At 39.0% G+C, this 24,349-nt stretch overlaps 1 protein-coding gene across 1 annotated transcript; it reads right to left on the reverse strand.

Moving 5' to 3' along the window:
• Window positions 1-11,893: 11,893 nt before the first annotated feature.
• On the reverse strand, window positions 11,894-24,126 carry LOC147872931 (uncharacterized). Its single transcript, XM_087353252.1, has 3 exons — window positions 22,377-24,126; window positions 21,750-21,920; window positions 11,894-16,272 (listed from the first exon to the last, which is right to left on the reverse strand). Exon 3 carries the CDS (start codon window positions 13,437-13,439, stop codon window positions 13,065-13,067), a length of 375 nt encoding a protein of 124 aa, XP_087209378.1. The 5' UTR covers window positions 13,440-16,272; window positions 21,750-21,920; window positions 22,377-24,126; the 3' UTR covers window positions 11,894-13,064.
• Window positions 24,127-24,349: the final 223 nt, after the last annotated feature.

Consider the following 24,349-nt stretch of genomic DNA (forward strand, 5'->3'; position numbering starts at 1 on the left):
CATGTCACAGTCACGTCAATGTATGTCCAAGGGTTTGGAGGATAGACACATTTAAATTTTTAGAGATTATTCGAAAGACAATTTTTAAAATTCAAATATCTCCCGATCTGTAGGAATCTGAGAGACAAAACTTATGTCACTTTGAGGGAACGTGTATGTCAACTTCCTGTCAGAGGTACGTCAATGTATATCCAAGGGTTTGGAGGGTAGAGACATTTAAATTTTTAGAGATTATTCGAAAGTCAATTTTTAAAAGGCAAATATCTCCCGATCTGTAGAAATCTGAGAGTCAAAACTTATGTCACTTTGAGGGAACGTATATCTAAACTTCCTTACAGAGTCGCGTCAATGTATGTCCAAGGGTTTGGAGGATAGAGACATTTTAATTTTTCGAGATTATTCGAAAGTCAAGATTTGTACAGGCAAATATCTCCCGATCTGTAGGAATCTGAGAGACAAAACTTATGTCACTTTGAGGTAACGCATATGTCATCGTCATGTCAGAGTCACGTCAATGTATATCCAAGGGTTTGCAGGATACAGGCATTTTAATTTTTCAGGGTCATTCGAAAGTCAATTACTCAGAGGCATATATCTCTCGATATGTAGGAATCTGAGAGACAACTCATGTCACTATGAGGACATTTACATATCAACTTCATGTCAGAGTCACGACAATGTACGAAAAAGGGTTTGAAGGATAGACATTTTAATTTTTCGAGATTATTCGAAAGTCAATTTTTGAAAAGGCAAATATCTCCCGATCTGTAGGAGTCTGAGAGACAAAACTTATGTCACTTTGAGGGAACGTATATGTCAACTTCATGTCAGAGTCACGTCAATGTATGTCCAAGGGTTTGAAGGATAGAGACATTTTAATTTTTCAAAGTTATTCGAAAGTCAATTTTTCAAAGGCATATATCTCGCGATGTGTAGGAATCTGAGAGAAACAACTCATGTCACTATGAGGTCACGTATATGTCAACTTCGTGTCAGAGTCACGACAATGTACGTCCAAGGGTTTGGAGGATAGGGAAATTTGAATTTTTCGAGATTATTCGAAAGTCAATTTTTGAAAAGGCAAATATCTCGCGATCTGTAGGAATCAGAGACAACACTTATGTCACTTTGAGGGAAGGTATATGTCATAGACATGTCAGAGTCGCGACAATGTAAGTCCAAGGGTTTGTAGGATAGAGACATTTTAATTTTTAGAGGTTATTCGAAAGTCACATTTTAAAAGGCATATATCTCGCGATGTGTAGGAATCTGAGAGACAAACCTCATATCAGTATGAGGACACTTATATGCTAACTTCATGTCAGAGTCACGTCAATGTATGTCCAAAGGTTTGGAGGATAGAGACATTTAAATTTTTAGAGATTATTCGAAATTCAATTTTTAAAATTCAAATATCTCCCGATCTGTAGGAATCTGAGAGACAAAACTTATGTCACTTTGAGGGAACGTATATGTCAACTTCCTGTCACAGTCACGTCAATGTATGTCCAAGGGTTTGGAGGATAGAGACATTTAAATTTTTAGAGATTATTCGAAAGCCAATTCTTAAAAGACAAATATCTCCCGATCTGTAGGAATCTGAGAGACAAAACTTATGTCACTTAGATGGAACGTATATGTCAACTTCATGTCAGAATCTCGTCAATGTATGTCCAAGGGTTTGGACGATAGAGACATTTTAATTTTTCGAGATTATTCGAAAGTCAATTATTAAAAGGCAAATATCTCCCGATCTGTAGGCATCTGAGAGACAAACCTTATGTCACATTGAGAGAACGCATTGTCAACTTCATGTCAGAGTCACGTCAATGTATGTCCAAGGGTTTGGAGGATAGAGACATTTAAATTTTTAGAGATTATTCGAAAGTCAATTTTTAAAAGGCAAATATCTCCCGATCTGTAAAAATCTGAGAGACAAAACTTTTGTCACTTTGAGGGAACGTATATGTCAACTTCATGTCAGAATCTCGTCAATGTATGTCCAAGGGTTTGGACGATAGAGACATTTTAATTTTTCGAGATTATTCGAAAGTCAATTATTAAAAGGCAAATATCTCCCGATCTGTAGGCATCTGAGAGACAAACCTTATGTCACATTGAGAGAACGCATTGTCAACTTCATGTCAGAGTCACGTCAATGTATTTCCAAGGGTTTGGAGGATAGAGACATTTAAATTTTTAGAGATTATTCGAAAGTCAATTTTTAAAATATAAATATCTCCCGATCTGTAGGAATCTGAGAGACAAAACTTATGTCACTTTGAGGGAACGTACATGTCAACTTCCTGTCAGAGGTACGTTAATGTATGTCCAAGGGTTTGGAGGATAGAGACATTTTAATTTTTCGAGATTATTCGAAAGTCAATTTGTGAAAGGCAAATATCTCCCGATATGTAGGAATCTGAGAGACAAAACTTATGTCACTTTGAGGGAACGTATATGTCAACTTCTTGTCAGACTCACGTCAATATATGTCCAAGGGTTTGGAGGATAGAGACATTTTAATTTTTCGAGATTATTCGAAAGTCAATTTGTGAAAGGCAAATATCTCCCGATATGTAGGAATCTGAGAGACAAAACTTATGTCACTTTGAGGGAACGCATAAGTGAACTTCATGTCAGAGTCACGTCAATGTATGTCCAAGGGTTTGGAGGATAGAGACATTTTAATTTTTCGAGATTATTGGAAAGTCAATTTTTAAAAGGCAAATATCTCCCGATCTGTAGGAATCTGAGAGACAAACTTATGTCACTTTGAGGGAACGTATATGTCAACTTTTTGTCATAGTCACGTCAATGTATGTCCAAGGGTTTGGAGGATAGAGACATTTAAATTTTTCGAGATTATTCGAAAGTCAATTTTTAAAAGGCTAATATCTCCCGATCTGTAGGAATCTGAGAGACAAAACTTATGTCACGTTGAGGGAACGTATATGTCAAATTCCTGTCAGAGTAACGTCAATGTATGTCCAAGGGTTTGGAGGATAGAGACATTTAAATTTTTAGAGATTATTCGAAAGTCAATTTTTGAAAAGGCAAATATCTCCCGATCTGTAGGCATCTGAGAGACAAACCTTATGTCACTTTGAGGGATTGTGTATGTCAACATCCTGTCAGAGTCACGTCAATGTATATCCAAGGGTTTGGAGGATAGAGACATTTTAATTTTTCGAGATTATTCGAAAGTCAATTTTTAAAAGGCAAATATCTCCCGATCTGTAGGAATCTGAGAGACTTAACTTATGCCACTTTGAGGGAACGTATATGTAAACTTCCTGTCAGAGTCACGTCAATGTATGTCCAAGGGTTTGGAGGATAGAGACATTTTAATTTTTGGAGATTATTCGAAAGTCAATTTTTAAAAGGCAAATATCTCCCGATCTGTAGGAATCTGAGAGACAAAACTTATGTCACTTTGAGGGAACGTATATGTAAACTTCCTGTCAGAGTCACGTCAATGTATGTCCAAGGGTTTGGAGGATAGAGACATTTTAATTTTTGGAGATTATTCGAAAGTCAATTTTTTAAAGGCAAATATCTCCCGATCTGTAGGAATCTGAGAGACAAAACTTATGTCACTTTGAGGGAACGTATATGTCAACTTCCTGACAGATTCACGTCAATGTATGTCCAAGGGTTTGGAGGATAGAGACATTTAAATTTTTAGAAATTATTCGAAAGTCAATTTTTGAAAAGGCAAATATCTCCCGATCAATAGGAATCTAGGAGACAAAACTTATGTCACTTTGAGGGAACGTATATGTCAACTTCGTGTCAGAATCTCGTCAATGTATGTCCAAGGGTTTGGACGATAGAGACATTTTAATTTTTCGAGATGATTCGAAAGTCAATATTTAAAAGGCAAATATCTCCCGATCTGTAGGAATCTGAGAGACAAACTTATGTCACTTTGAGGGAACGTATATGTCAACTTGCTGTCAGAGTCACGTCAATGTATGTCCAAGGGTTTGGAGGATAGAGACATTTTAATTTTTCGAGATTATTCGAAAGTCAATTTGTGAAAGGCAAATATCTCCCGATCTGTAGGAATCTGAGAGACAAAACTTATGTCACTTTGAGGGAACGCATATGTCAACTTTGTGTCAGAGCCTCGTCAATGTATGTCCAAGGGTTTGGAGGATAGAGACATTTAAATTTTTAGAGATTATTCGAAAGTCTATTTTTAAAATTCAAATATCTCCCGATCTGTAGGAATCTGAGAGACAATACTTATGTCACTTTGAGGGAACGCATATGTCAACTTCACGTCAGAATCTCGTCAATATATGTCCAAGGGTTTGGACGATAGAGACATTTTAATTTTTCGAGATTATTCGAAAGTCAATTCTTAAAAGGCAAATACCTCCCGATCTGTAGGAATCTGAGAGACAAAACTTATGTCACTTTGAGGGAACGTATATGTAAACGTCCTGTCAGAGTCACGTCAATGTATGTCCAAGGGTTTGGAGGATACAGACATTTTAATTTTTCAGGGTTATTCGAAAGTCAATTTTTAAAAGGCAAATATCTCCCGATCTGTAGGAATCTGAGAGACAAAACTTATGTCACTTTGAGGGAACGTATATGTAAACGTCCTGTCAGAGTCAAGTCAATGTATGTGCAAGGGTTTGGAGGATAGAGACATTTTAATTTTTCGAGATTATTCGAAAGTCAATTTTTGAAAAGGCAAATATCTCCCGATCTGTAGGAATCTGAGAGACAAAACTTATGCCACTTTGAGGGAATGTATATGTCAACTTCATGTCAGAATCTCGTCAATGTATGTCCAAGGGTTTGGAGGATAGAGACATTTGAATTTTTCGAGATTATTCGAAAGTCAATTTTTAAAAGGCATATATCTCCCGATCTGTATTAATCTGAGAGATATAACTTATGTCACTTTGAGGGAACCTATATGTCAACTTCATGTCATAGTCACGTCAATGTATGTCCAAGGGTTTGGAGGATAGAGACATTTAAATTTTTAGAGATTATTCGAAAGTCAATTTTTAAAAGGCAAATATCTCCCGATCTGTAGGAATCTGAGAGACAAAACTTATGTTACTTTGAGGGAACGTATATGTCAATTTCCTGTCAGAGGTACGTCAATGTATGTCCAAGGGTTTGCAGGATAGAGACATTTAAATTTTTAGAGATTATTCGAAAGTCTATTTTTAAAAGGCAATTATCTCCCGATCTGTAGGAATCTGAGGGACAAAACTTATGTCACTTTGAGGGAACGTATATGTCAACTTCCTATCAGAGTCACGTCAATGTATGTCCAAGGGTTTGGAGGATAGAGACATTTAAATTTTTAGAGATTATTCGAAAGTCAACTTTTAAAGGCAAATATCTCCCGATCTGTATGAATCTGAGAGACAAAACTTATGTCACTTTGAGGGAACGTATATGTCAACTTCCTATCAGAGTCTCGTCAATGTATGTCTAAGGGTTTGGAGGATAGAGACATTTTAATTTTTCGAGATTATTCGAAACTCAATTTGTGAAAAGGCAAATATCTCCCGATCTGTAGGAATCTGAGAGACAAAACTTATGCCACTTTGAGGGAATATATATGTCAACTTCATGTCAGAGTCACGTCAATGTATGTCCAAGGGTTTGGAAGATAGAGACATTTTAATTTTTCGAGATTATTCGAAAGTCAATTTTTGAAAAGGCAAATATCTCCCGATCTGTAGGCATCTGAGAGACAAACCTTATGTCACTTTAAGGGAACGCATATGTCAACTTCATGTCAGAGTCTCGTCAATGTATGTCCAAGGGTTTGGAGGATAGAGACATTTAAATTTTTAGAGATTATTCGAAAGTCAATTTTTAAAAGGCAAATATCTCCCGATCTGTAGGAATCTGAGATAAAAAACTTATGTGACTTTGAGGGAACGTAAATGTAAACTTCCAGTCAGAGTCACGTCAATGTATGTCAAAGGGTTTGAAGGATAGAGACATTTAAATTTTTAGAGATTATTCGAAAGTCAATTTTTAAAAGGCAAATATCTCCCGATCTGTAGGAATCTGAGATACAAAACTTATGTCACTTTGAGGGAACGTATATGTAAACTTACAGTCAGAGTCACGTCAATGTATGTCAAAGGGTTTGGAGGATAGAGACATTTTAATTTTTCGAGATTAATCGAAAGTCAAGTTTTGAAAAGGCAAATATCTCCCGATCAGTAAGAATCTGAGAGACAAACCTTATGTCACTTTGAGGGAACGCATATGTCAACTTCATGTCACAGTCACGTCAATGTATGTCCAAGGGTTTGGAGGATAGACACATTTAAATTTTTAGAGATTATTCGAAAGACAATTTTTAAAATTCAAATATCTCCCGATCTGTAGGAATCTGAGAGACAAAACTTATGTCACTTTGAGGAAACGTGTATGTCAACTTCCTGTCAGAGGTACGTCAATGTATATCCAAGGGTTTGGAGGGTAGAGACATTTAAATTTTTAGAGATTATTCGAAAGTCAATTTTTAAAAGGCAAATATCTCCCGATCTGTAGAAATCTGAGAGTCAAAACTTATGTCACTTTGAGGGAACGTATATCTAAACTTCCTTACAGAGTCGCGTCAATGTATGTCCAAGGGTTTGGAGGATAGAGACATTTTAATTTTTCGAGATTATTCGAAAGTCAAGATTTGTACAGGCAAATATCTGCCGATCTGTAGGAATCTGAGAGACAAAACTTATGTCACTTTGAGGTAACGCATATGTCATCGTCATGTCAGAGTCACGTCAATGTATATCCAAGGGTTTGCAGGATACAGGCATTTTAATTTTTCAGGGTCATTCGAAAGTCAATTACTCAGAGGCATATATCTCTCGATATGTAGGAATCTGAGAGACAACTCATGTCACTATGAGAACATTTACATATCAACTTCATGTCAGAGTCACGACAATGTACGAAAAAGGGATTGAAGGATAGACATTTTAATTTTTCGAGATTATTCGAAAGTCAATTTTTGAAAAGGCAAATATCTCCCGATCTGTAGGAGTCTGAGAGACAAAACTTATGTCACTTTGAGGGAACGTATATGTCAACTTCATGTCAGAGTCAAGTCAATGTATGTCCAAGGGTTTGAAGGATAGAGACATTTTAATTTTTCAAAGTTATTCGAAAGTCAATTTTTCAAAGGCATATATCTCGCGATGTGTAGGAATCTGAGAGAAACAACTCATGTCACTATGAGGTCACGTATATGTCAACTTCGTGTCAGAGTCACGACAATGTACGTCCAAGGGTTTGGAGGATAGGGAAATTTGAATTTTTCGAGATTATTCGAAAGTCAATTTTTGAAAAGGCAAATATCTCGCGATCTGTAGGAATCAGAGACAACACTTATGTCACTTTGAGGGAAGGTATATGTCATAGACATGTCAGAGTCGCGACAATGTAAGTCCAAGGGTTTGTAGGATAGAGACATTTTAATTTTTAGAGGTTATTCGAAAGTCACATTTTAAAAGGCATATATCTCGCGATGTGTAGGAATCTGAGAGACAAACCTCATATCAGTATGAGGACACTTATATGCTAACTTCATGTCAGAGTCACGTCAATGTATGTCCAAAGGTTTGGAGAATAGAGACATTTAAATTTTTAGAGATTATTCGAAATTCAATTTTTAAAATTCAAATATCTCCCGATCTGTAGGAATCTCAGAGACAAAACTTATGTCACTTTGAGGGAACGTATATGTCAACTTCCTGTCAGAGGTACGTCAATGCATGTCCAAGGGTTTGGAGGATAGAGACATTTAAATTTTTAGAGATTCGAAAGTCAATTTTTAAAAGGCAAATATATCCCGATCAATAGGAATCTGAGAGTCAAAACTTATATCACTTTGAGGGAACGTATATGTAAACTTCCTGTCAGAGTCACGTCAATGTATGTAAAAGGGTTTGGAGGATACAGACATTTTAATATTTCGAGATTATTCGAAAGTCAATTTTTAAAAGGAAAATATCTCCCGATGTGTAGGATTCTGAGAGACAAATCTTATGTCACTTTGAGGGAACGTATATGTCAACTTCTTGTCAGAGTCACGTCAATGTATGTCCAAGGGTTTGGAGGATAGAGACATTTTAATTTTTCGAGATTATTCGAAAGTCAATTTTTAAAAGTCAAATATCTCCCGATCTGTAGGAATCTGAAAGATAAACTTAAGTCACTTTGAGGGAACGTATGTGTCAACTTTATGTCATAGTCACGTCAATGTATGGCCAAGGGTTTGGAGGATAGAGACATTTTAATTTTTCGAGATTATTCGAAAGTCATTTTTTAAAATGCTAATATCTCCCGATCTGTAGGAATCTGAGAGACAAAACTTATGTCACGTTGAGGGAATGTATATGTCAACTTCCTGTCAGAGTCAAGTCAATGTATGTCCAAGGGTTTGGAGGATAGAGATATTTAAATTTTTAGAGATTATTCGAAAGTCAATTCTTAAGAGGCAAATATCTCCCGATCTGTAGGAATCTGAGAGACAAAACTTATGTCACATTGAGGGAACGTATATGTAAACGTCCTGTCAGAGTCACGTCAATGTATGTGCAAGGGTTTGGAGGATAGAGACATTTTAATTTTTCGAGATTATTCGAAAGTCAATTTTTGAAAAGGCAATATCTCCCGATCTGTAGGAATCTGAGAGACAAAACGTATGCCACTTTGAGGGAACGTATATGTCAACTTCATGTCAGAATCTCGTCAATGTATGTCCAAGGGTTTGGAGGATAGAGACATTTGAATTTTTCGAGATTATTCGAAAGTCAATTTTTAAAAGGCATATATCTCCCGATCTGTAGGCATCTGAGAGACAAACCTTATGTCACTTTGAGGGAACGCATATGTCAACTTCATGCCGGAGTCTCGTCAATGTATGTCCAAGGTTTTGGAGGATAGAGACATTTTAATTTTTCGAGATTATTCGAAAGTCAATTTTTAAAAGGCAAATATCTCCCGATCTGTATTAATCTGAGAGACATAACTAATGTCACTTTGAGGGAACCTATATGTCAACTTCATGTCATAGTCACGTCAATGTATGTCCAAGGGTTTGGAGGATAGAGACATTTAAATTTTTAGAGATTATTCGAAAGTCAATTTTTAAAAGGCAAATATCTCCCGATCTGTAGGAATCTGAGAGACAAAACTTATGTCACTTTGAGGGAACGTATATGTCAACTTCCTGTCAGAGGTATGTCAATGTATGTCCAAGGGTTTGCAGGATAGAGACATTTAAATTTTTAGAGATTATTCGAAAGTCAACTTTTAAAGGCAAATATCTCCCGATCTGTAGGAATCTGAGAGACAAAACTTATGTCACTTTGAGGGAACGTATATGTCAACTTCCTATCAGAGTCTCGTCAATGTATGTCCAAGGGTTTGGAGGATAGAGACATTTTAATTTTTCGAGATTATTCGAAACTCAATTTGTGAAAAGGCAAATATCTCCCGATCTGTAGGAATCTGAGAGACAAAACTTATGCCAATTTGAGGGAACGTATATGTCAACTTCATGTCAGAGTCACGTCAATGTATGTGCAACGGTTTGGAGGATAGAGACATTTTAATTTTTCGAGATTATTCGAAAGTCAATTTTTGAAAAGGCAAATATCTCCCGATCTGTAGGCATCTGAGAGACAAACCTTATGTCACTTTGAGGGATTGTATATGTCAACTATCTGTCAGAGTCACGTCAATGTATGTCCAAGGGTTTGGAGGATATAGAGATTTTAATTTTTCGAGATTATTCGAAAGTCAATTTTTAAAAGGCAAATATCTCCCGATCTGTAGGAATCTGAGAGACAAAACTTATGCCACTTTGAGAAAACGTATATGTCAACTTCATGTCAGAGTCTCGTCAATGTATGTCCAAACGTTTGGAGGATAGAGACATTTGAATTTTTCGAGATTATTCGAAAGTCAATTTTTAAAAGGCAAATATCTCCAGATCTGTAGGCATCTGAGAGACAAAACGTATGTCACTTTGAGGGAACGCAAATGTCAACTTCATGTCAGAGTCTCGTCAATGTATGTGCAAGGGTTTGGAGGATAGAGACATTTTAATTTTTCGAGATTATTCGAAAGTCAATTTTTGAAAAGGCAAATATCTCCCGATCTGTACGAATCTGAGACACAAAACTTGTGTCACTTTGAGGGAACGTATATGTCAACTTCATGTCAGAGTCACGTCAATGTATGTCCAAGGGTTTGGAGGATAGAGACAATTTAATTTTTCGAGATTATTCGAAAGTCAATTTTTGAAAAGGCAAATATCTCCCGATCTGTATCAATCTGAGAGACAAACCTTATGTCACTTTGAGGGAACGTATATGTCAACTTCATGTCAGAGTCACGTCAATGTATGTCCAAGGGTTTGGATGATAGAGACATTTTAATTTTTCGATATTATTCGAAAGTCAATTTTTAAAAAGGCAAATAAGTCCCGATGTGTAGGAATCTGAGAGACAAAACTGATGTCACTTTGAGGTAACGTATATGTAAACTTCCAGTCAGAGTCACGTCAATGTATGTCCAAGGGTTTGGAGGATAGAGACATTTTAATTTTTCACTGTTATTCGAAAGTCAATTTTTGAAAGGCATATATCTCGCGATGTGTAGGAATCCGAGAGACAAAACTTATGTCACTTTGAGGGAACGTATATGTCAACTTCATGTCAGAGTCACGTCAATGTATGTCCAAGGGTTTGGAGGATAGAGACAATTTAATTTTTCGAGATTATTCGAAAGTCAATTTTTGAAAAGGCAAATATCTCCCGATCTGTAGGAATCTTAGAGACAAACCTTATGTCACTTTGAGGGAACGTATATGTCAACTTCATGTCAGAGTCACGTCAATGTATGTCCAAGGGTTTGGATGATAGAGACATTTTAATTTTTCGAGATTATTCGAAAGTCAATTTTTGAAAAGGCAAATAAGTCCCGATGTGTAGGAATCTGAGAGACAAAACTGATGTCACTTTGAGGGAACGTATATGTCAACTTCATGTCAGAGTCACGTCAATGTATATCCAAGGGTTTGAAGGATGGAGACATTTTAATTTTTCACAGTTATTCGAAAGTCAATTTTTCAAAGGCATATATCTCGCGATGTGTAGGAATCTGAGAGAAACACCTCATGTCACTATGAGGTCACGTATATGTCAACTTCGTGCCAGAGTCACGACAATGTACGTCCAAGGGTTTGGAGGATAGGGACATTTGAATTTTTCGAGATTATTCGAAAGTCAATTTTTGAAAAGGCAAATATCTCGCGATCTGTAGGAATCTGAGAGACAACACTTATGTCACTTTGAAGGAAGGTATATGTCATAGACATGTCAGAGTCGCGACAATGTAAGTCCAAGGGTTTGGAGGATAGAGACATTTTAATTTTTCGAGGTTATTCGAATGTCACTTTTTCAAAGGCATATATCTCGCGATGTGTAGGAATCTGAGAGACAAACCTCATATCAGTGTGAGGACACTTATATGCCAACTTCATGTCAGAGTCACGTCAATGTATGTCCAAGGGTTTGCAGGATAGAGGCATTTTAATTTTTCACGGTTATTCGAAAGTCAATTTTTCAAAGGCATTTATCTCGCGATGTGTACGAATCTGAGAGAAAGAACTCATGTCACTATGGGGTCACGTACATGTCAACTTCATGTCAGAGTCACGACAATGTACGTCCAAGGGTTTGCAGGATAGAGAACTTTTACTTTTTCGCGGGTATTCGAAAGTCAATTTTTCAAAGGCATATATCTTCCGATCTGTAGGAAACTGAGAGACAAAACTCCTGCCGTGTCTTCAAACTGTTGGTAACGTATCTGAAACACGCATGTCATTGCTAAATGTACCTCTGACTTTTCTTCACGGTGGTACTGTCTTGTCTCAATCTCGTACGTCTTAGTTAAATGTACTCTTGTCGTGTTTTATGGAATTCATCGGAATAAAGTATAAATATCACAAAACAACGCACTTGCATACAGCACACCAGCTCAAGGAACACAATACATCATCATACAGTAGCGTATGACACAATAAATTGCCATTTGAAATATTATAAATTCTGTGTGATATGTGACTAATTTTTGTCTTAACAAACAAAATACGAGCTACAAAACATGCATGATGTGGGTGGGTGTGTGTTTGGGTTAATCTTCGTATGTATACATAGATTGGTAAATACATGAAGGGATGGATAGATATGTAGATGGGTAAATAGATAAATAGGCAGACACATAGACAGGAGACAGAGAAACAGATACACAGAGAGAGAGAGAGAGAGATATTCAGATAGATAGAATAGATAGATTATATAGGTAGAGAAACCGAGATATCTAAAGCCGGCCTGATAATCTTTTATACTCGTACTATTCTGTGGCCTGAGTGAACAACCGTCTGTCATCAAATGTTATATGAGTAAGGATCGCTTTTCACTACATCCTCGAAGTTAATTCTGAAAATACCTAAACCCCATCTCTAATGAGTATTTGTATTCATAACATATTAATAATATAATTGGCTTCTTTCTCTAACTAACGAAACTAAAATATTTAATCCAAGAATGTATTCCACACATACTCAAGTGTATCCACTCATGTAGCCAAAAATCTATTATGTCATATGAAAAAAGTAACGCAGTCCTAATACACGCCATGTGGGACGCTTGGCTGGAGAGGCAGTACAGTGTATACACAAAAGAATGGTGCGGTTTCAAACGTTAATAAAACATTTATTTACCAACTTACATGTGCACAACATACACCGTCAGCGGCGGCAACTCTCAAAGTTTCTCATGCGTTCATTACAATCCTTCAATGTGTGCATCCTGGATCACACGACACACATCCACACGGTAATCAAACTCATCCCAGACCAGCGCTGTGGAAAGACACGGTTGAGAAGCACTCGTACATTCCTGTGAAAATGTCCAGTTGTAGAATGTAATCGTCATAATTGGTATTCAGTTGGAGTAACAACCAGCTTTCCATGTCCAGAAATGAGTCGCTGTCTAAGTTGCTTCAGCGAAGAAAGATGGGCCGTGCACTTTTTTGCTGGACACCGCACAGAAAACGTTGACTTTTGTAGAGTCACGCTGGTGCTCGGTTCCCCAGATACGGACATCGTGTATGTTCACCTTGGCACTGATGTGGAATGTGGCTTCATCGGAGAAGATCAGTCTTTCGACGAACCCATCTTCCTCCATTTTGAACCCCATCTCCTCGCAAAAGCCTCGCCTTTTCACTTTGTCTGATGGTTTAAGGGCCTGCACCAATCGCAATCTTGTACGGTTTGGCATGTCCAATTCCCTGCTTCCTCTAGCCACTGACTTGCGGGGACTTCGCTGAAACGCCTCACGAACTCTTTCAATGTTGTCATCAGTCATACGAGGTCGACCAGGACTCTTGCCTTTACAGCATCCAGTTTCTACAAACTGCTTATGTTATTCTTGTGTGGTGCGTCTTTTTGAAACCGTGCACGAAACTCACGCTCTGGACACCTCAAAACGGAGCACACAGAAAGCCTTCTCCTGCTGCAACGCCATCTTTGAAACTGGCCCCGCGGCCACGCAGTAAGCATGAGAAACTTGGACAGTTGCCGCCGCTGACGGTGTGTATGTTGTGCCCGTGTAAGGTTAGAAATAATTTTGTTATTAACTTTTGAAACCGCACCATTCTTTCTTGTATACCCTGTAATTGTCCTCCTTCACTTCATACATGTCAAAAATTTAAAATTAAACTATATTAAGTACACATTTATTTCTGCAGTAATTTTTAACTAAATTATGATATCAATCTTATACCGCATTGAATCAAAGAAGCTACTCAGGCACCTAGTCTACAAATTATGTCTACCAATGTTCATTCCCATGTTCACAGCAGCTGTTACTAGACACTCTATTATCTTCACATCCAATTTTATGTCTTCCCTTCGGGGGTTTTTTTCAGACCCAAAATCCGTATTCACTTGTAATTTCTAAGTCATCCCCGATTTTTACCGCGATTAATACTTTATTTCTGGATCCTCTGCAAGTCCGCGGTTCAACTACCGACAGCGACACAATCAAGTTCGGTCCAATTCAATAATATACACAGAAGATACCGTGAATTTTTCCTTCGGGTAAAACCGGCTGGAACGTGATGCTGTCCACGTATCTCCATCTAGCTAGCTGTTAAAGATGCACGTACCTAAACCTTCAATAACCCATACGCCTTCATGCCGTAGTGCGTAATTAAACACGGACGCAACTTATCTTTAAAAAGAAATTAGTCTGTCACGTGTAAGTAATAAGATGATGAGAAAGGAAAAGAAGATGAAGATTTGCAATTCGTTTTCCTTCAAAGATGGAAATAAGGACTTCATTAGATAAAATCTCTCAACTACGGGATACTGGCAAAAACTAAGCTACAAACTACTACGACTACTGCAACATTGAAGAGATAAATTTCACCCACCAGCGATAAACTGGAGGTTTCTCAGATGACGTCGTCGCTGGACATGGCAATCGTCCGTTGTTTCTCGTGTCGTCTGCTACAAGTTCACTCACGTTTCAGAGCTACGCGCTACCTCCATTCACAAAGCAATGAGCAATTTGAGTTGACGTCTTTTTTTTGGGGGGGGGGGGGAGGCTCTCTATGACTTCTGTATTATTTGATTTATATATAATATGAGCGACGTTCTTTGCAAATGACTTGACAATGCGAGCTTTCATAACTCTGAAAGAACAAGGGAATTAATAGAAAGTGTCGGATGCAAAGTTGTATTTTTGCCACCAAATTCGCTAGATTTAAATCCAATTGAGAACTTTTGGTTTGTCATCAATGCACACTTGAATTTGCTAGTACGCTACTATATAATTAATAATTATAATGTAACAAGTCATGGAAATTTTAGCTGCTTTTAAAATCTGATCTCATTGGAAGTCAACTCATATGCGAAAATTTAAAGACGAAATAGTGACATATGTCGTTCTTCTACCTGTTATAAAGGGAGATGGAAACACAGGTATACAAGCAAGTGTTACAGTTTTCGATGTTTCTACAATCGGAAAAAATAAAAGTACAAGTTATTTATTTATTTATTTATTAAATAACATCTTGAACATAAAACAATCTGAAAACTTCATTTAAAATCTCAGCGTCTGGCGTTTCACTTATTTCGCCTTCAAAAAGCCTGTATTATTTTATTCACACTTAATTTGCATGTGATTTCGTTGTCCACTACGTCTCGTCCCTAATTTCAGTGTGAATCTCCCATCAATCCACACTTTAATGTCCTAGTACCGATGCCTACGATATTACAAAATTTCAATCATTTCTCAATTACTTTCACTGAATGAACTTTGTCTACGTCAGAGGTGGTCAAATTTGGACTGTACGTCTGTCCTGCAATATGATTGTAATCTAAGGGCAAAGCTATGTAAATAAACAACGATTAGTTTTCAGCCCCATGAAATTTTCCAAATTGAAAATCTTCCCCGCTTTATAGTTTGTGTTAGCAGACGCTTAAGTCACCTCAAAATTACTTAACTTGAAAAGCTAGCCGTTACTCAGATCATCAAAACAGAAAATCCCCACTTTTCAAAATCCTCAATGTCTTCTATATATACTTTACCGAAGCCTACCACTGCAACTTAACGCATGGTCTGTGACCTCACACCCTCAACATTTCTAATATTGTGGGCAAACTAACTGCGTCTTTGCTGGATTCCGCTGATATTCCGTTGCAGCGCAGCGGCTGGACTGCAGGGTCGATGATGTTGTTAGTGGTTAAGAATGCATGCAGCTACAACTCTACTCTAACCCGTCCATCCTCTGAGGGTAGGAAGAAGGCGAAAAAGAAGAAAAGAAAGAAGAAAAAGAGTAAATAGAAAGAATCTGGATTCATTTTGCTCAAGGGATGGAAACAAGCAAAACATTAATTGGAAATTCACAATTAAGGAAAATTGGAAGGAGTTTAACCCCTGCACCCCAGACGTTAGTCGTGTGTTAATTTAAAATTAAAGTAATTCGTTTCACTCACCAGCAAAGATGGTAGAAACGAAATATGCCGGAGAGATGACCGCCGACACTGGAAACACGACAAGAGTGCAGCGTCCGGGTGGAAGCGGCTGAGGAACTCCGGGTTCCCCGGAGCGTGTAGACGCAACCGCACGGGTGAAAATGCCATGAAGATCCTCCTCTGAGTTTCGGAACCACGAAGATTCACTCGCCTTTCCCCTGAAACCAGACAGAATGTCCCATATAATGACAAGAATTTATATGTAGGGTCTGAAGCTCCATATTATTCATATTAACATTAATTACGATGATAGCAAACCAAATTTAAACATAACAGTGTGTTGTTCATTAATATTTACAACTTTTATTTATCAGACTAGAAGACAAAAGATTCTAAATTCATGGTCAACGTTATTTTGATTAGAACATACAAACAGCTTGGTTGAAAGTTATCTCCTAAACACAACACACTCTTTTCTGAAATGCTAGACTAATTATAGAAAAAACACTCATTAAAAGCAGCTTGGGGGGGGGGGGGTATTATCTGTCCCGACACTACGCCTCGGCCTCGCAAGATAGAAATCTGTGCCTTACATCTTCAATCTGCGCGTAAATTGTTATCTCCTGTTCTCACTGTGGTGATTGTGATGATTAAGTTTACCGACGTTTAGGAAGTGATATTGCTACCTCCATCATAACAGCGATGATGGTGGGCCCTTGTGATGACGCAACATCACAAAAGACATTCATAAAACATTCTTCGGTTATGATTATTTGCTCCCAAGTGATTTTGGACCTTACGGGATAACATTTATAAATAACCGTTGCCATGGTAACGCTGCTAAGAGATGTTGGGTCTAATCGGATAATTATTATGATTATTATTGTTTACTACTTTACATTTTTGCCGTCATTCTTAGCGGGCAATTTATTAGTCTTAAAATTTTGTCCGTTACACCCCATAAAATGGCAGGATTCTTCTAAAAGATGAACTTGAAATTACATTGAATAAAGCGATAGCTGTCTACATTTAATGTGTCTTAAAATATGCTTCAGTATACTAAAAATCACGAGAAAGATCTCTAACGATTGTCTGTCGACGGGGAGAGATTCGAACCCGAAACCTATCGAGTAGGACAACTCAATATTTATTTCTTGTATGTTTACTTACCCAACTCTCCTGATCTGTGGAACTAACCCTGACCGATCATTAAACAGACTACGTGCGCGATGAGGGACCATTACATCAAAGGAAGACAGTGATTTCTATCTACACCAAGACATTCCAACAGCACCAGGTTCTAGCCAGTGTGCTCAACGGTTAAACGGGTACGGGGTTACTGCGACCTGCGGTAAACATCTGACCAGTAACGAAGTATTACGGAACAGAGAATGACGTCCACACGTTCATAATCCCATGCTCTGGCAAAACAGATACGGGTGTAATTTTTCAATATTCGATTTAAAAGAAATTGGATAATAATCATTTTATGCGGAAAAGTTTACAAAGATATGAGAGACTCAAACAAGGAACAGAAATGTGATTAGTCCGTGAAACATTAAACAAGAATAATCTCTTTTGAAATTGACATATTGCAGAGCATATAGAGTCTGGATGTAATGACTCATACGACCCGGATTTAAAGAAATCAGATATTATTCGTTCAAGTATCATGTCGAGTAACAAATATTTCCGGGGAACATATTTCTTCCATCCTCAGGGCTAAAGATTGGTGAGCATTAATGTTACATTCTACAACATTAGGTGTAACTGGGAGGATAATATTAAAATTGTTCTTACGGAAATACTTTTCAAGGTTGCGAAATGGATTAATATGGCTCAGGAAAGACACCAATGACGGGATTTTGTGAACACTACGCTGAACTTTCCATTCAAGGCGGATAATTTGACTGGCTGAGCCTATTGTTAGCTTCTTACTCCCACCTCAGAAATTCGCAAGACTACCTTTGATGGTCATATCGATGGCAAAGCATGTAAAATTTAAAAAAAAAGTTGTACGGCATCTGGTGTCATTTCAATAAAATAAATTCTTTCTAAAATAATTAATAATGCCATACACGCATACGATAAAAATATAAAATAAAGTCTCACTGATTATTACAGAAATTTGGACATATAATAATAATAATAATAATAATATTTGCTTTAAAGGGTTATTTTGATCTGGGACCATGCACAGCTACTGTATAACTCACAGTCGAACGCACGTATATGTACGATGGTGTCCGACGCTACCAGAAGCTTGCTGGAATATCGGATGGATACCGGCCTTGCGATACGACCTTAAGGTCAAAACGTGCCCCCCATTTCCAAACTACCATTCGCAGTCAATACTCTTCGTTTCTAACACGTACTACTAACATTACACAGACCGATTTTCGTCAAATTCGATATTAACTGTATGTCACTATCTGTTACCTTCCATTGGTACTATCAGCCATGACCCTCGTTATTAATTTATGTATTAAAAGTACAAATCCACGATTAAGAATATCCATAAATTTAAATTTGCATGCATCTAGGACAAAAAATTTCTGAATGGATTAGGCATTGGACAAGGCAGGTAGCTCCAAAATTGACTTTCGATATTACGCCCGTGCGCACAGACATGTTTAATTTGTTACCATGCACTTGGGCAAACATTACACGGATCCCTAGGGTCAAATCAACAGGTCACGCCGCCATTGTGCCAATTCTTTCAAGTACTGCATAATTTTTTGAAAGCGTCTCCACGAACAGCGGAGAATTTTATGGAAGTGCATTAAGACGCACTCTTTCAACCAAGGTCAACAGTTTATGACACGAAATAACAGAAAAAGATAATTATTTGTCTGAATTCTATTCTACAAGGAATGTAATCCATGGTTACACGTGATATGAGCAATGCGACAAAGTTGGAGAATGTGTAATATTCCTAAGAATTCCATTCACGCAGTGCATTTATTGAGACTATCTGCTGGTTTCTTCCAGCTTAAAACATGTTTTCAAACACGGCAGCAATTTCTTTCTCGTACTGAACACGTACACGTGTTCAACTTATCAAATGGGACACGAAGTGCTGGAAACAGCGACTTCAAGTTTTGCTATTATTCTCGAGACAGTGTTCAATGGCGCAACAAATATTCGAGCTGAGGAACGACTGGATTTTAGAGCAACACACACCTGAACGCGGTCCTAAATTCGTCAGAATCTGTCGAGAATCGATGAACCAATTTACTGTAACCTGAGTGTCAACCCATCCTAATCTTCGGAACTTATTAAAAACACAAACAGACAGAGAGAGAGATGCTTCAACTAAGTTAACAGTCCTATAATATTTCTTTATGATTTAGACAGGCGTAATACTTCGTTTCTCACTCTGTAAGACAATCCGAACTTGAAAACACTTAGGGAAAGAGATTCAAGAAGATTATTTACAAGCGAGTGGGGCGAAGTAATACTGATAAAGAAAAAGGCATGTAAACGGTACATTAAGCCTTCAACAGAGAATACTAAATACCAATTAGTTCAATTCTGAAAGTTTACTTCAACGTACGTACCAAGTGCTTTAATTATGATGCCTTTAATATTTATGGATTTTCTATGATTCTCACTATAAACAACGATCATTTCCTTAAACAGCGTTAACCAGTTGATCTTCGTAATGGTGAAGAGTTGTGTTTTCTTCGCGGTACGGACTGAATTCTTAAATATAATTCAGACGAACTATGATTCTCGGAATAAACAACGATCATTTCCTTAAACAGCGTTAACCAGTTGATCTTCGTAATGGTGAAGAGTTGTGTTTTCTTCGCGGTACGGACTGAATTCTTAAATATAATTCAGACGAACTATGATTCTCGGAATAAACAACGATCATTTCCTTAAACAGCGTTAACCAGTTGATCTTCGTAATGGTGAAGAGTTGTGTTTTCTTCGCGGTACGGACTGAATTCTTAAATATAATTCAGACGAACTATGATTCTCGGAATAAACAACGATCATTTCCTTAAACAGCGTTAACCAGTTGATCTTCGTAATGGTGAAGAGTTGTGTTTTCTTCGCGGTACGGACTGAATTCTTAAATATAATTCAGACGAACTACGATTCTCGGAATAAACAGCGATCATTTCCTTAAACAGCGTTAACCAGTTGATCTTCGTAATGGTGAAGAGTTGTGTTTTCTTCGCGGTACGGACTGAATTCTTAAATATAATTCAGACGAACTATGATTCTCGGAATAAACAACGATCATTTCCTTAAACAGCGTTAACCAGTTGATCTTCGTAATGGTGAAGAGTTGTGTTTTCTTCGCGGTACGGACTGAATTCTTAAATATAATTCAGACGAACTACGATTCTCGGAATAAACAGCGATCATTTCCTTAAACAGCGTTAACCAGTTGATCTTCGTAATGGTGAAGAGTTGTGTTTTCTTCGCGGTACGGACTGAATTTTTAAATATTATTCAGACGACCTACGGCTTCATGGGGTTAATGATGCTTATTTTTTCATTTCAAAGAGCACACAAAAAGTTAATTTATGAACCCTCTTAGGAAGGGAATGAATTATTTCGGAAGATTTAGTAGCGGTGAGACTTAATATTAAACTGTGTTTTTGTATAAAGAGTATCTAGAGATGTGAATCAGACTGCAGTGACTCACGATAGACTCAAATTTCGGTTTCCTTGCACTTGTAAAGCTTCAGTTTCATTGATTAGGAAAATAGATCAGGTACTCAATTTGACGATATTTTATATTACTATACACAGAATAAACTGAAAGTCCACAAAACTGCAATTTTTATTAGCGAAGAGTAATTATAACTGTTATAAATCACGCCTTCATAGTTTTCTGACTCGAGATACTGTAAACTGGTGCAGCTTTAATTCAATATATATCTCTACTGTGTTGCTACAAGTGGACTTGAATATCAACGGACTTCCTCTTGGTCTACGCTCCTGTATCCCATCACCATCCTTCGGGATACAACGCAGAACGACACTTCGTTCTGATGACTGCCTCAATCAAGCAAAGGATGTTGAAAATGTTTCTCCATATTTTGGGAACCTCTGCTCTATACAGCGCTACATTCTAGCAGCTCTGTCTAATTCCATCACCGCGTAAAGGACGCCTATTCAGTCGCGTCCCTGGCAGACGGCTAATCCAAATCAATACAGACTCCGTACGCAATACTCGGTCCACCTAACACCAACAGCATTTCCTTACGAAATTTATCCAACAGAAATGACGTAAGGACGACCAGTCAGTTTTTAAAATTTCTGTGTCTATACACGAAGAGAAAGGCTTTGACCAGTTAAACGACTGTCAGCTACACGATGACTGCCGTACATGTTTACATCAAGAGAGACGCAAGAAACTGGTCTCATACCGCAAGTGTGCGTGTCCATTTGTCTGCATTTTCTCCTTTTCCAATTCTCAAATGATCTGTAACTTTTCCTTTCTGTTTCCAACTCATAAAAGAACTCGATTCCTTACCGTACGTAGGGGGTTTCAAACATTCTTTGATTTTGGCGATATCGGTACCTTCGCGAAATCCCACCCACGCAGACCAGGCTTTACTCAGACACTACATTACCGTCGAGACATACTAATTTCTAATTTCCCACAGAACACTATCTACGAAAGTCATTATAATTTTTAATAAACCTCGAAATAATACAACACCGTACTCACCCGAGTCCATCGCTCGCTGGTGCCTCATCGTTTCAGACGTCTCGAGCCAGACGACGTCACAGAGCAGCGTCCAGGAGCGAGACGTGGAAAAATCTTCAGAGGGTTCACGACGGCGATGAAGAATGATGATATCATAATCACCGTGAATGTGAAGAGGGCTCCGCCAATCACCTCAAAGCAGACATAATGACAAGAATTTATAATTACGTCGCTTCTGTACTGAACCCCCCGAGGAGGAAATTGCCAGATTACGTTACTGAGGCCACGATCGTCCCAGGCCGGGAGGTGGTACGGCTTGGGGGGGGGGGAGGTAAAGCGGTGAAAGTTAAAAGAAAACCAAATGAAACTGCTTCGAATAACTCCGGCTTGGTATCCAACTCCAGACGCCCAACTCAACCCCCACAAACCCTGACTTGCCTTCCGACTTTCTCCTCGAGTCGTTCTCTCTCCGGCGGACACACACAGACTGTCCTAACTGCCCTGCTGTCTGATCAGGGCTCGAACTCGCCGACTCCAAAGACCTTAGAGAGGGGAGATAAGCCACTTCGAGCCATGAGGCATGGCTCAGTACGTACGCTCTGAAACTCGATCAGTGGGCATTATCTGACAATTTCTCATTGTACTCACCGGAGTCCTTAGTTCGCTGCTGCTGTAATATAATTTTCGGGTTCTCGTGTTAGCGACCTCACGATGTAAGCGGCCGTCATCCTCACCGCTCCGTAAACCTCAAGTCTTGAACGAGTGTCACGTGGTTGTTAACACTAACCTAGAAGGAGACGGAATGCGTGGGCAGTATCACAGAACAATGAAAACGTAAAATAGAATATCATCTCAGAATACTTAGTTCAGTGTTGCAACGTCATTTCAGCCATCTTGTCTTGTGTGACGCAGGCCAAGTCACGTTTTTTCCTCAACGTACTTTAAGAACTCTCTACTTCAGAGGACGGAATATTTCATGCAACTCACCTTGAATGACTTAAGCGGGTTCGCGTTGTACAAGACGTAGCACCCGGGGACACACAACAGTCACAGTCCTAGAGAAAAATATATAGACGATCTTATATCACTCCACTTTCTCCATGGAAAAGCGACGTAATTCACCTGTAAAGCCGCCAGACAGAAATGCCTATAAGTCAGGGTCGTTATCTATCCGACGAGGTTAAATCTGTATTCATTATGATAAGGTCAAATCCAGGAGTCAATTATAATCAATATTACAATTTTCATCGATTTGTGCTTACATTACACGTACAGTGAATGGCAAAAGAGGTGGAAATCCACACAATAAGAATTTATTATTATTATTTTCGCTTCAGATTCCAGGATTACATTTTCAATGATGCAAGGGTTAATAAAATCTAACTCAAAGACGTTTGTAATTTCTAGAGAAAATCGGTTAGTATTTTCACTATCACGAAATCGCCTGCATTCTTTAGAGCCTCGTACTACTACCACGAAAGCTTCAACAACTCTTTGGCTGTCGAACAAATCGAAAATTAAACCAAACACAAGCTGAGACGTAATATCAAAATGGCCGACTGAAGCCCCAACTTACCTAAAGACTGCGTACATCCGCGCTGTACCGAAGCAGGAGACAGACAAACGGAAAGAACTCAACTTGTTCGAGGAAACAAGTTTCGCGGAGCATGCTGGGAAAGGCAAAGATGAAAAACTCATCCAACGCGTGTCGGCAGAGATGACTAAGGGGCAGATAAAATTATACGTCCAGTAATAAAACACTAAAAGCGAAAATACTACGAGCAGCGAAAACTCAATGATTTAATCGAATGAAACCAAATCGCGGGACCGAGGGTCCTGTAAATGGTCGTACAGAATAAAACAAGGCTCAAAAACATAAAATAAATGGCAGCGTCCTCTGTGCGGGAACATCGGGACCCACCACAAGCGCCGTCCCCCACAGAGGGCGCAAGAGGTTATTTTGCTTTAAGAGGTTAGTTTAAGTTCCTATGACCACTTAGCGGCTGGGGTTGAGCCCCCCTGTCGGTATTATTCCATATCAATTACCGCGCTTTCGTTGCTGGTACTATTTTCGAATTTTGAGTGGTCCTCTCATTATACCTAATCTTACTATGTTCCTGCTATATCCCCTAGACAAGATCTGTTGCCAGGTCGGTTAGTCGAAAGAGTTGAACGATTCGCCTCGCCCACGAGGTCCTGTTTTGCGTAGCGTGCGAGCGCAAAGCCAACGAGTTGGACTCGTCCGGTTCGTTGGAACCCGGCGCCCGGGCCATTGTCCGGAGCCGGGTCCGCGCCTCTGCTCGCTCAAGAAACGGCCTGGGCCTCCACCTCCCTTCGTGGGGCGCGGGGGGGTTAGGGCGCGGGGGGTTAGGGCGCGGGGGTTAGGGCGCGGGGGTTAGGGCGCGGGGGTTAGGGCGCGGGGGTTAGGGCGCGGGGGTTAGGGCGCGGGGGTTAGGGCGCGGGGGTTAGGGCGCGGGGGTTAGGGCGCGGGGGGGTTAGGGCGCGGGGGGGTTAGGGCGCGGGGGGGTTAGGGCGCGGGGGGGTTAGGGCGCGGGGGGGTTAGGGCGCGGGGGGGTTAGGGCGCGGGGGGGTTAGGGCGCGGGGGGGTTAGGGCGCGGGGG

The sequence above is a fragment of the Zootermopsis nevadensis genome, unplaced genomic scaffold, assembly GCF_977971745.1.
Source record: "Zootermopsis nevadensis isolate Lab colony 2312 unplaced genomic scaffold, Znev_1.0 Znev_ptg000022l, whole genome shotgun sequence".
Taxonomy (NCBI): Eukaryota; Metazoa; Arthropoda; class Insecta; order Blattodea; family Termopsidae; genus Zootermopsis; species Zootermopsis nevadensis.

Coding starts and splice junctions, on each gene's coding strand:
- LOC147872931 (XM_087353252.1), bottom strand. CDS start 13,439: ATGACTGATGACAACATTGAAAGAGTTCGTGAGGCGTTTCAGCGAAGT.